Raw genomic sequence first — 13,453 nt, 5'->3', positions numbered from 1 at the left:
GGAAAACCGACCAACAAACAAACAAACAACATGGGCTGAAAAGGGGAAGTTTCCACAAGTGAAAGTCACACCAATGTTGTTTTTTCACCCCGGTTTTAGCCCCCTGGGCTCACCCACCTGTCCAATTTTCACACCTTCTCACCAGCTGTAACAGTGAAAGCTCCCCAGTGGGCGTCATCTATTGTTTTCAATCTATAATTATCTTGACTACCCTCTGCGGGGGAGGAGAGGGGATGTCTGACAGGCAAAGATACCTCAGAAGAGCTACGTGACAGCCACAGAGCAGAGCTGGACTCCCGGACAGAACCCCCCGGTCTACAGTGCTGGACCATGACCCAACATGGTGAGTAAATTACAGGAAAGTGGCTGTTATTGGCTTGTCACATGAGTACAGATGGTGTTTTAACCCTATCAGAGATAAATGGGGATAAGCTGGGGAGGCCAGACGGTGCCCCCCGCCCCCCGCAGAGACAGGGGAACAGAGGTGCTTCTCTCACACTCCACCTATAAGCTGGGATAACAGTTTTGAAAGAACTGTAGGGAGCGAGCCCAGGGCTGGGCCAGCAGGGGTTGCAGGTTACGATTGAGGGGCACTAGCAGAGCTGGGGCGGGGGGGGCAGGGCTGAGCTAGCAGGGGCTGTGGGTCAGGAGTGAGGGGCATCAGCAGAACTGCGGACAGCCCAGGGCTGAGCTAGCAGGGGGCTGCAGGTCCGGAGTGAGAGGCACCGACTCAGCTGCAGGGGGACACCAGGACTGGGATAGCAGGGGGCTGCGGGTCGGGAGTGAGGAGCACCAGCAGACCTGGGTGGGGGAGCCCCGAGCTGGACTAGAAGGGGCTGCTGCTCAGGTGCGAGGGGCACCCGCAGAGATGGGTGGGAGCCAGGGCTGGGCGGGAGCCAGGGCTGGGCTAGCAGGGGGCTGCAGGTCGGGAGTGAGGGGCACTGGCAAGGCTCAGGGGGGCAGGGCTGGGCTAGCAGGGGGCTGCAGGTCAGGAGTGAGGAGCACCGGCAGCGCAGTGGGGCAGAGCGGGGCTGGCAGGGGCTGTGGGTTGGGAGCGAGAGGCACCGGCAGATCTGGGGGGAGCCCAGGGCTGGGCTAGCAGGTGGCTGGGGGTCAGGACTCAAGGCCATAAGCAGACGTGGGGCGCTCAGGGTTGGGGGGGCTGAAACTAGAGGTTTGGGGGAACAGCTGAATTGTTTCTAAGGGACTTTTGTTGTCTCCTCTCTTTAGCCCAGTTACAAATATTTGCAACCAAAAACTTTCTAAACTGAGGCATAAATTTCCCTTTAGCATGTCCCTTGTCAGAGGTAAAACCCTGAACTCACCGAGCGTGGGAACATGTCTCTCTGAGCCATCCCAGCCTCCCTCCACCAGCTCTGTGCTCATGCTCCATGCTGAGGGCCGAGCGTGGGGAGTTCCCAGCACAGCTAGATGTCAGCTTGGCTGCCTGGGGCTGGACGTAACTGGCAGCCCCTCTTCAGGCAACAGCTCAGAGTTCAGGTTCCTAATTTGGCCTTTGAGTTGAGCTGGCTCCGTTTTTGCGGCGCACTCAGCTGGAGACGCGTTGGGCTTCCTTTCCAGGGGGGACAAGCTCTGACATCTCCGGCTAAAGCCCACTGGAGATGCAGACCCCGGTAACTGCTCCCCAAGGTGCCTCAAGTTTGGGCATCTAGAAAGTGAGGCCTAAATTGGTTAGAATATGAGTGTTTCTTGAGTGGGAATCTGGCTAGAAAGGTCATGAGCGAGGGGGCGTGATAACCAGTCGACTACTGAGTTTGGGGGAGGGAAGGTTTTTTACTCTAACCCCAGAACTCTGACCCTAAACCAAACCTTAAACCCAACTACTTAGACCCCCAACTCTGCCCTAACTCCCTAACCAGGACCCTAACCCCAGTGGACAGATGCACCAACTCCTTAACCCCAACACCCTAATCCTCGCCCTCTCCCTATAGTCCTATGCTCATGCTGAACCCCGGCTCTCTAGCCCCTACTCCCCAACTCTGACCGTCTTGTCAAACCCAACACCTAACCCTAACGTCCCAACCTGATGCCCCCAACCCTGACTTTAGATTGCTTAGGCTGCAATGGTCCTGGGATCAGTAAAGTCCTCGTCCTTATTTCTCTGTAAAGCTCCTGGCGCGATGGGTCCCTGATCCTAGATTAGGTTTTCCAGTATGACACTGTGATACAAGTACTAACGACCCATTATACCCCTAACCATAACCCCAGCTCTAACCCTAACCTCCCCACCTTCACCCTCTGAGCACTAGGGTTTCCATGTCTCCAGTTGGGTATCAAGCATCCCAGCATCAGAATTATGAGTCATCGTGGCAAACTACCCCTTGGGATAGGACCCCAGAGTCTCACTAACTGCCTCTGGGAAATGGCAGCAGAACCGGTAGGAATCTGATGGATCAATGCCTACAAAATTGGCTAGAAATCCAATCACAACATGTCAAAAATTGAACTTGAGAGTGGAAATGTATTTGACCCACCATTAAACCATCACCCTTAATTCTACCACAGCAACCTCTAGCCCTTAACCCCAGCACCTAACCCTAACCCTTAATCCTCCTCCCCTATGTATAATGATAACCCGAACTCTAACCCAAAGGGCCCAAATGTCCCGGGTTGATTTGGACAGTCCCAGTCTTTCCTACCAGTGTCTCAAGTGAGTTCCCAGGACTCTAATAACGTGTGTTTGAGCGACAGAATTGCTAATTGGCCACTAGGGACTGATGATGTTAGCAATGAACCCAGGAGCCTAGTGAGAATATAACATTTACTATTCGTACCCAAGCTAAAATTGCTGGTCTAACTTCTGCATGTCTTCAGCTGGAGACCGGAAGACCCAAACGTTTCTGGTACCACACTTCTTCCGAGAGCCCAGAAGTGTCCCCCAATTTCAGTTCCTTGGTCAAAAACTTGGGTTGTTTTCTAGATGCAGACGCTGTGATTTCTCCAAGGAGAATTTCTCTGCCACTTGAGCACTTCAGCACCTAATTCCTGGGTTTTGTACCTGGCTGTGCCACTGACCTGCTGTAACCAGGTCCCTTCCTCACCCTCTGCCTCAGTTTCCCCTCTGACCCTTCCTTTACCTTGCCTATTTGGCCTGTAAGTTCTTTGGGGTAGGGACTGTCTGTCATTGTGTTTCTCTGCAGCACCCGTGTAATGGGGCCCCCGATCACAGACAGGGACTGTTTAGCACGAAGTGATTTGGGGGCCCTGATCCTGGTCACTCTGTGACACAACCAGGAAGACGGGGGGCAGCCTCTCTCAGGCACCCACTTACGCACAGACATTAACAAGACCTTGCAACAGTCTCACCACAAGCTGTCTGCTGTGCTGAGTGGAGCAGAGTGGGGCTCCGTTAGGGGACGCTCTCCCCCGGCATTGAGTGCTGGCCCCAGTGCCACGCTAGGGCCCCCGTGCTGCATGGAGCGGGGTAGGGGCTGCGTCTCATGGCCTCGCTCTCTCTCTCTTTGCAGCTAGCCCCACGGCCCCGTCTGTCTTCCCCCTGACCTCCTGCATCGGCGAAGGCACCACCCCCCAGGTCACCTTCGGCTGCCTGGCCAAAGGATACTTCCCCGAGCCGGTCACCGTGACGTGGAGCCCAAACGTCACCCCCTCGGGCGTGAAGACCTATCCCTCCCTGCTGCAACCTTCCAGCGGCCTCTACACGCTCAGCAGCCAGGTCACCGTCCCGTCCAGCAGCTGGAAGTCTAACACCTATAGCTGCAACGTACAACACCAGCCCACCAGCTCCAGCATCTCCAAGGAAATCCCAAGTAGGGACGGCGCGGGGCAGCCCAGGGGGGGAACGGGAGGGGTTGGGGGTCTCTCAGGTCCCTGATCTGGTGACTGCTGCAGGGAGAAAGGATGGGAGCCTGCCGGCGCTGTGAGCCGAGGGAGTCGCTGTGGTGGGTGGATGGACGGAGAGAGAGAGACACCACGCCGAGAGAAGTGATGGGTGCTGCAGTGCAGGGAAAGGGGCAGAGGGCTCCGTCGGGGGCGCCGTGCTGCGGGGAGCGGGGGGCTCCGTCGGGGGTGCCGTGCTGCAGGGAGCAAGGCAGGGGGGCTCAGCAGGGGTCTGTACAAAAACTAACCCCTGCCACCCTTCTCCCAGAGGCCCTGTACTCTGAACCCGAGGTGGAAGTCCTCCACTCCTGCAGCGCTGAGCCAGGCACCGTGCAGCTGGTGTGCTTCATCTTCGGCTTCTCCCCCGAGCCTTTGACGGTGGAATGGCTGGTGGACGGCAAGCGTGGGGAACTTCATGGTCACACCGACCCTGCCAAGAAGGACGCCGACGGCCACACCTTCAGCACCCGCAGCAACGCCAGTGTCTCCCAGGACGAGTGGCTGAAGGGCAAGAAATACACCTGCCACGTGTACCACCCAGGCACCCAGACCACAAACCAGGACCATGCCCGCAAGTGCGAAGGTGACTGTCACTCCCGCTAGGCTGCCTCGGAAGAGACGGGGCAGTGGCGGATGTAGAGGGAGTGGGGCCCTGTGATCACCGTCATCTTTGGGGCCCCCCCTTGGGACCCAGCCAAGAAAAAGATCATTTTCTCTTCTCCCCCCCGGCCCCGTTTCTCATTCTTGTTTTCTTCCTCCTCCTCCTGTAAGTAATAGCAAGTAAATGAAAATAAAGGGAGGTACCTTGACTGTTGTTGTCGTCGAACTTATTTTCCCACAGACCACTTGAAAATCGCTGGGGGTCTCGGCGGACACGTAATGATCTTTCCAAATATTGCGTGTACCGTTCGCTAACGATTGTAAAGTACTTCTGATAAGAGCCCTTTGTAAAAAAATGTAAGAAAAGGTGGGGTGAGGGGTGTGGCCAGGAGTTAGGGTGCGGGAGGGGCTCAGGCAGAGGGTGCGGGGTCTGGGAGGGAGTTAGGGTGCGGGAGGGGGCTCAGGGTTGGGGTGCAGGGTCTGGGAGGGAGTTAGGATGCACGAGCAAGCTGGGGGTTGGGGTACAGGGTGTGGCCAGGAGTTAGGGGGAGGGAGGGACTCAGGGCTGGGGCAGGGGATTGAGGTGTGCAGCACTTTCCTGCGGCAGCTCCCGTTTGGTGCTAGGGGTGCAGGTGCGGATGTGGGGGTCTGCAGGAGCCAGGGAGGGCAGGGGGTGGGAGTGGGGGGGGAGTGGGGGTTGCCAGAGTAAGGGAGGGCAGGAAGCTGGAGGGCTGTGGGGGGTGCAGGATTCAGGGAGGGCAGGAGGCTGGGGGGGCTGCTGGGGGCTGTGGGGAGTGCAGGATTCAGGGAGGGCAGGAGGCTGTGGGGGGGTGCAAGAGTCAGGGAGGGCAGGAGGCTGGGGGGCTGGGGGGGGTGCAGGCTCTGAGAGGGAGTTAGGGCGTGGGAGGGGGCTCAGGGCTGGGGCAGGAGGCTGGAGGGCTGTGGGGGGGTGCAGGAGTCAGGGAGGGCAGGTGGCTGGGGGGCTGTGGGGGGGTGCAAGAGTCAGGGAGGGCAGGTGGCTGGGGGGCTGTGGGGGGGTGCAAGAGTCAGGGAGGGCAGGAGGCTGGGGGGCTGTGGGGGGGTGCTAGAGTCAGGGAGGGCAGGAGGCTGGGGGGCTGTGGGGGTGCAGGCTCTGAGAGGGAGTTAGGGCGTGGGAGGAGGCTCAGGGCTGGGGCAGGAGGTTGGGGGGCTGTGGGGGGGTGCAGGAGTCAGGGAGGGCAGGTGGCTGGGGGGCTGTGTGGGGGTGCAAGAGACAGGGAGGGCAGGAGGCTGGGAGGCTGGGGGGGGTGCAGGGTCTGAGAGGGAGTTAGGGCGCGGGAGGGGGCTCAGGGCTGGGGCAGGAGGTTGGGGTGCACAGCGCTTACCTGGGGCAGCTCCATTTGGTGCGAGGGGTGCAGGTGGGAATGTGGGGGGGTCCAGGAATCAGGGCAGGGGGCTGGGGTCATGGGGGTGCTCCCAGTCCCCTCCCCCGAGCGGCTCACCGCAGGGGCTGGGGGGGTATGTGTAGGGGGAGTGCGGGGACCAAGTTTCTCCCCCGCAGCTGCCCGGCCCTGGGCCCCCCCCGTGTTTTACTGTCAAGCCGCGTCTGCTCCTGCCGGCTCCAGGGGCTCCTCTGCAGGCTCCGCCCCCACCGGCATCAGGCTGCCCCCTCCCCCGCCTCTTCCCTGCCCCTCCCCAGCGCTGCCCCTGCCCCCGAACAGCTGTTTGCCGGCGCTCCGGGCCGCCGCACTCCCCCTGCACATCTCCCCCCGTGAGCCGCCAGGGGGCAGGGGGCCGGTAGCACCCCCACAAACCCAGCCCTGACTCCTGAACCCCCCCACATTCCCACCCCCACCCTCAGGACTAAATGGAGCTCCCCAGGGAACTGCTCCACACCCCAACCTCCTGCCCCAGTCCTGAGCCCCCTTCCTCACCCTAACTCCTGGCCAGACCCTGCACCCCAACCTGCTCCTGCACCCTAACTCCCACCCAGACCCTGCACCCCCAACCCTGAGCCCCCTTCCTCACCCTAACTCCTGGCCACACCCCTCACCCCACCTTTTCTTACATTTTTTTACAAAGGGCTCTTATCCGAAGCGCTTTACAATCGTTAGCGAACGGTACACGCAATATTTGGAAAGATCATTACGTGTCCGCCGAGACCCCCAGCGATTTTCAAGTGGTCTGTGGGAAAATAAGTTCGACGACAACAACAGTCAAGGTATCTCACTTCATGTTCATTTACTTCTATCACGGAGTCCCCGGCCGATGCTCCGGAACTGCTCCCCATGAAGCCAGGCAGGACTCTGGGGCAGTCTCCTCTCGGGGAGCAGCCTGTCTGCAGGACACACAGCTCACCCGGCTTCCACCTTCCTGGGTCTGACCTCGGAGCATTCAGCGTCCTCTGCCCCTCCGTGCGCTTCCCACAGTGAGTCCACCCAGGTGAGGTCCTGGGGGAGCCAGAGGGTCCTGCACCCCAACTTCACAGTCAGACGGGACTCTCAGCCAGCCAGCAACACAGAAGGTTTATTAGACGACAGGGACATGGTCTAACACAGAGCTTGTAGGTGCAGAGAACCGGACCCCTCAGCTGGGTCCGTTTTGGGGGGCAGTGAGCCAGACAACCAAGCCTGCAACCAAGTCTCCCCAGCCAGCCCCAAACTGAAACTCCCTCCAGCCCCCCCTCCTCTGGGCTTTGTCCCTTTCCCGGGCCAGGAGGTCACCGGATTCCTTTGTTCTCCAATCTTTAGCTCTCCCCTTGCAGGGGGGAAAGGCCCAGGCTATCAGTTGCCAGGAAAAAGGGTGTCGGCCATTCTCTGTGTCCAGACCCTTGCACACACCTGCCCTCTAGGGCGCTGCAACGATCATACACCCTTATCCCACCACCTAGATACTTAAGAACTGCATAGGGAAAACTGAGGCACGCCCACAATATTCAGAGGAAACATTAAGAACAGTCCCGCTTCATCACAACTTCCTATTAATTACAGGAGGAGGATGAAGAATACAAGAATGAGAAATGGGGGCAGGGGGGATAAGAGAGAATGATCTTTTTCTTGGCTGGGTCCCAAGGGGGGGCCCCAAAAATGAAACTGAGCTCAGGGCCCCATTAACTCTAAATCTCCCACTGGGCAGGACCAAGCTTCTGCCCTCGCAACTCCCTGGCCCTGGGGATCCCTGTCACTGGGGGGCCCTGTGCCAGGGCACCCTGTGTTTTACTGGAAATCCACCTCTGGGGAGGTGGATGCCGGGCTGGGATCGAGGGGGGAGAGGAGACTGGGATGGGCTTGGGCAGGGGAACCCAGGGCTACCTGCTGATCTGGGCTCTCCTGTCCCCAGAAGAAACAACATCTCCCAGCAACATCCAGGTCTTCCTGGTGCCCCCGTCTCCCGCCGCCCTGTATGTGGCCCAGAGCCCCATGCTCACCTGCCTGGTGGTCAACCTGCCTAGCAACTCCAGCCTCCGGGTGGTCTGGTCCCGGGAGAAGCCAGAGTCCATTAGCCCTGATCGCCTGGACCTCAGTGAGCAGTTCAACGGCACCTTCACCGCCTCCAGCTCCATGCCCATCCTCACCCGCGACTGGGATGCCGGAGAGACCTTCACCTGCAAAGTGGAGCACTCAGAGCTGCCCTCGCCCCTCAGGAAATCCATCTCCAAGAAGCCAGGTAGGAGGAGAGAAGGGTCCCTAAGGGGAGAGACTCCCCTATCCCTACCCTCAGCAGGGAGGGATGATCCTTAAGGGGAAGCCCCAACGCCCAACAACCTGGGATCCCGGCCTTGGGTCCCTTTGCGTCCCCATGTGAGATGGAGACCATCCTATCCCCCATCCTGCTCTCCAGGACTACCAGCTCCCAGTCCCTCCATCCTGGAGGAGAGAGGGGATGTTCCTACCCCCACACCCACACACACACACGCACATTCCTTCTCCCCGCGTGGCCCAGCTGAGTGATGTGCATGGCTCCCCTGTGTCCTCTGTCCCCACGAACCGAAGGCAGGCGCTCTGGCCCAGGCATCTACCTCCTGCGCCCCCAAAACAATGAGCTGAGCAGCAACGAAGACTCCGTCAGCCTCACCTGCCTGGTGCAGGGCTTCTTCCCCGAGGACATCTCGGTGCAGTGGATGAAGAACCACAAACCCGACGAGAGCATGGAATACATCTCCACCCAGCCCATCAAGGACGGAGCCGGCCACTCGAACTTCTTCCTCTACAGCAAGCTGAAAGTCAGCAAGGCCAGCTGGAACAGCGGGGACACCTACACCTGCATGGTCATCCACGAAGCCCTGCAGATGAAGTTCACCCAACGCAGCGTCAGCAAAGTCTCTGGTAAATGAAGACGTCTCCTCCCAGCCCCACTGCTAGTATTGTCCAGTACAGCTTCCTGTAAATAATCTCTGTGCCCGCAATGACAACAAGTGAATAAACGGAACTAGTCTGAGCTCTCCCCCAGGTCTCCTTGTTGTGGTGTCACTGGGTGAAATCTGCAGGTCGCCCAAGGTGGACGAGGTCCCAGGTTGCAGGCTGGGAGAAGCCGAGATGCTACAAGTCTGGGGATGCCAATTCCCAGATCCTGAATGGGTGGATACATATACACCATGGATGGATGGGTAGATCCATGGGTAAAGGCCATGGAAGGAAGGATGGGTTGATGCCATGGAAGGAAGGATGGGTAGATACATGGATACAAAAACAACACAGAAGCAGTGATGGAGAGGTGGGTAGATGGACAATTACACACATACATACTGCAGAGGACGAGACATGTCCAAGCCCAGGTCAGTTGGAAGGCTCGGTGTTCAGAGAGATGGTTAGATGGATACATACATACTTCAGAGGGAAGGACTAATAGACCAACAGATATCACAGAGAGAAGGAGAGAGAGAGGTTATTATTTGGATTAAAGTAGCACTTCCACCCCCAACTCAGAGAGGGCCCTGTTGGGCTGGGTATGGCACAGACACAGTGGGAGACAGTCCCTCTGTCAAAGGGCTCACACCTAAATAGAGAAGGAGGGAGAAGAGACAGAGACACCAAGAGGGGAAGGGACCTGCCCAAGGTTTCACGTCCGTTACTGAGCTAGAAACAGAACCCAGGTGTCCTCAGAGTCTCACCCAATCCCACTAGACTGCGCTGCACTGCAGGAATGATGGGTGGCTGGTTCATGGCTGGGGTGCCAATGGATAAGTGGATGGGGATGGATGGATAAATCTATGGTGAAGGTAGGAGGGGTACCCCTTCTGAAGGATGAAGGGATGGATAAATGGATGGCCATAGATGGACTGTGATAGATGGAAGGCTAGAGATGGGGATAGGTGGGGATGGATGGATGGATAAATGAATGGGTAGGTGGGTGCATATGGTAATGGATCAGTACTGATGCGGATGGATGGTGATGGACACATGGATGGATGGGCTGGTACAGATGGTGAGTGACAGATAGACGAGGATGAATGGATGGGTGAATGTGGCAATGGATGGATGGACGACTGAGTGTGTTAATAGAGACATATGGTGACAGATGGTTGGAGATGGATAATATATAAAGGGATGATAGATAAGTGGATGGGGTTGCGTGGATGGATGGAAGACATGGGTGAGGACGAATGGATAGATGGGTAGGGATGATGATGGAGATGGTTGGATGTGGAGGTAAGAGAATGGATGGGTATAGATCTATATGGATGGGCGGAAGATATAGAAAATGGTTAGAGATAAGGATGGATGGAGTATGGGATGTCTGGGTGAGTAGGTGTCTCGGTGGATGGCCAAGCCATCCCTGGCATCTCACCGAGGCAAGATCCCCTCTAGGCTATAACCCATGCATACCCAGAGGGGCACCGTATCAGGATCAGAATTTACCCTACACCCCCGTCCACTTCAGAGAGGAGCAGATGCCCCATGGGGATTTTCCAGACAGAGTCAGTGGTGGGAAGGTAAGTAAAATACCATGACTCCCACACCCACCTCCTCTGCTGGCTAGGAGGCTAAGGGGTTTCCCTCCACCCCTTACCCTCAGTGGCAGCTGGGGACGGGGAGATAGGACAACGTAAGGCAAACACCTCACAGCAGGGATCAGCTCCTGGGACTCAGTCCCCACAAAGTAGCAGCAGTAGCAGGGCTGTTATCTGGAGAGGACATTAAGCAGGGACTCACTTAAAGTCTCGCTAGCTCTGGTGACATAGGGGGCCCAGGCAGTGGGGTGGGACAGATGATGCAGATACCCCTATGGCCCCCCACATGAGTACCGTCTCCTACCCAGCCCCTCACTCACACACCTTCCCCCCCATGTGTGTATCAGCCCCAAGGCTGGATGGGCGAGCGCAGGGCTCAAACCCACCAGTGCAGCACACAGAGCTCGCACCTGGCATTAAAGAGTGGGTAGCCTGCAGCGGCAGTGTTAGGGCTGTTATCCTGGGGGCCGTGCAGGGGCACACAGAGAAAGAGAGTGTGCAGACTGGCTGAGAGAGAGCTCAGTCCAGGACAGATGGACACACCAGTCACATGGAATGACCCAGGGACCCTCCCACCTGGGCTGTCATGTTTCTACACACAGAGACACACACAACACAGAGAGAGACAAACATGCACCCACACAGATCCATGCACCTATTCTCCAGACATCTCTAGGGCAGGGGGCTCAGTAGGGGGGACCGTGCTTCAGAGAGCAGCATCTATTATGTATCAGAGAGAAACATTAGATCCCATCCTTAAAATTCTTGTGGCTCTGTTCTTAAAAACGACAGTGTTCAAAATCCCCACAGCCGAGGCAACTCCAGGTTGGCAAGAGAGCCCTGTATAAACAGGCCCAGAGGTTGCTGCGTTCCATCTGATGTGGCTTCTGGGTGTTTAGTTACATTGGGATCAGGGTCATAGAGGCACACGTGTGAAATCCATCCATCCTGGTCTTTAGGGAGCTCCTGCACCATGGCAGCATCCCGGCACCTCGCCCACCTCAGAGGGATCCTGAGCCACCTTTCACAGGCAGAGAAACTGAGGCACAGAGAAATTCAACAAGCTTCAGTGCCAGGGTGTAGGGCCACGGCCACATGGGATGAGTGAGATGAGACCTGGGAGGCTCTGCATCCTTCATTTCATCACAGCAGGCAGGGGTGGGTGGATGGATGGAGGGGTTCCTCTTAGGGGTAGACTGCTGGGTGGATGGGGGGGTTACTATCATGGATGGATGGATGGGTAGAGGGGTGTGTCTAGGGATTATGAGTTTTGGTCATGGATGGATAGATGTACCTAAAGGTGGATGGCTGGAGGGGTGTATCTAGGAATGGTTGGATGGATGGAGGTATCTAAGGATGGACTGATGGATCGATGGACGGTTTATGCTCATGGATGGATGGAAGAGTGAATGGGGATGGGCAGATGGATGGATACATCTAGAGATGGATGAATGGAAGGAGGGGTGTGTCTAGGGATGGAATGATGGATGCTTTGTGGTCACGGATGGGTGGATATATCCAGAGATAGATGAGTGGAGGGATAGAAGGATGGAGAGAGAAGGGGATAGGTGGGTTGGTGTTGGACTCACAGTCCGAGCTCTCTCTGTCACAGTGGCTGAGTTGGAGTTGATGTCTCTTTCTCTCCCCCCAGCAGAGGTGATCGTGTCAGGTGAGTTTTGCAGTGAGGATGGAGACAAGGAGATAGACGGCCTCTGGTCCACCATCTCGGTCTTCATCACCCTCTTCCTCTTGAGCGTGTGCTACAGTGCCACCATGACCCTGTTAAAGGTGAGAGAGAGAGAGAGAGAACGAATATAGGAACGAAAGAATGAATAAGTTTAGCACAGTAGAGAGTGTAACGATGTTGCCGTTGTTTACATGTTAGTTTGAACGTTCCCAGGAAAGCTCAGACGTGGATTGGCATCTCCCAAATTCATTGTCAGTTAAGTGTTTCTTGATTGGCCACTTACTGAGAATAGTCCTTTCCCAAGAAGCTGAGCAAATGCTTGACTGAGGCTACTTAGAATCAAAACACATTGAGATACAAGTCCATAGCCAATATCCATAACTTCAGCTACAAAAATGATACACACACAGGATCATCACAACCAGCAAACCATAACCTTGCTATAGACACCTCATACAACAACCTTCGTACAACATTTCCTGCAAATATATATCAGTGGTTGCAACAATGATCCATGCGGTCACAGTTCACGTCAATAACGTCACAGAGGGCAGCATGGAAAGGAAAGAAAGAACAGAAGAAGGAAAGAGAAAGAAGAATAGGTGAATAAGACAGAGACTGAGTGAATGAGACACAGACATAAAAGCAGGAAGGGATGACACAGACAGACAGACCGAGCAGCTCCCCCAGCCCTGACCCCTCTCACCCTTGCTCTCTCTGCCCCCCTGCAGGTGAAGTGGCTGTTCTCTGCCATGGTGCAGCTGAGGCAGGCGAGTGGCCCCGAGTACAAGAACGTAATCCAGCGCGTGGTGTAGGGGCCGCTGCCCCCGTCCGCCCGGAGACAAGGGGCCGGGACTCCCGGCTCTATTGGTGACACCACCCCGAGTCCCACAGCTGCCCCCCGCTAGCGCTGTGCCCCTGGGAGACCCCCTGGGGGGAGCGAGGAGCTCACCCCACATGGCCTAATCCGCCCTCAGCCACTGGGGACGCTGCCCTGCTGGGAGCTGGGCTGAGACCGGACAATTCGCTTCATGCAGGGAACCAGCGCCCCTAGCGAGGAAACAACCCGAGTCCCACTTCCCACCCTCCCGAGCCCAACAGCCCCCTGCTCTGGGACTGGATCAGAGCCAGTGCCCCCTAGAGCAGAAAGGCCCCATATCCCCTTCCCCACCCCCTGCACCAGCCAGCCCCCCGCCCTGGGGCAGGACCATAGCCAGAGTTGTGTCTGTCATGCTGTATGTTGCATATTTAGCTCTTCTTTGGGATTTTTATGGGTGGTGTGTGGGTGTGACTTTTGTTCTGTGCACTGAGTGACAATAAATAAATAAATAAATAAATATACAAATCAGGCTCCATCTCATTCATAACCTCCATCCCCG

The 13,453-nt window shown here is 56.8% G+C and overlaps 1 gene segment (V, D, J or C); it reads left to right on the top strand.

The window, feature by feature from the left end:
* The first annotated feature begins 330 nt into the window (after positions 1-330).
* Positions 331-8,770, top strand: LOC141997128 (Ig gamma-1 chain C region-like). The segment is given in 5 exon segments: positions 331-343; positions 3,489-3,788; positions 4,127-4,441; positions 7,777-8,103; positions 8,430-8,770. Coding segments are annotated over 5 exon segments (1,296 nt in total).
* The last annotated feature ends 4,683 nt before the right edge of the window (positions 8,771-13,453 follow it).

Source organism: Natator depressus, chromosome 13 (genome assembly GCF_965152275.1).
Source record: "Natator depressus isolate rNatDep1 chromosome 13, rNatDep2.hap1, whole genome shotgun sequence".
Classification (NCBI taxonomy): Eukaryota; Metazoa; Chordata; order Testudines; family Cheloniidae; genus Natator; species Natator depressus.
The sequence above is the reverse complement of the archived record's forward strand: the minus strand, read 5'-3'. Positions and strand labels throughout refer to the sequence as shown.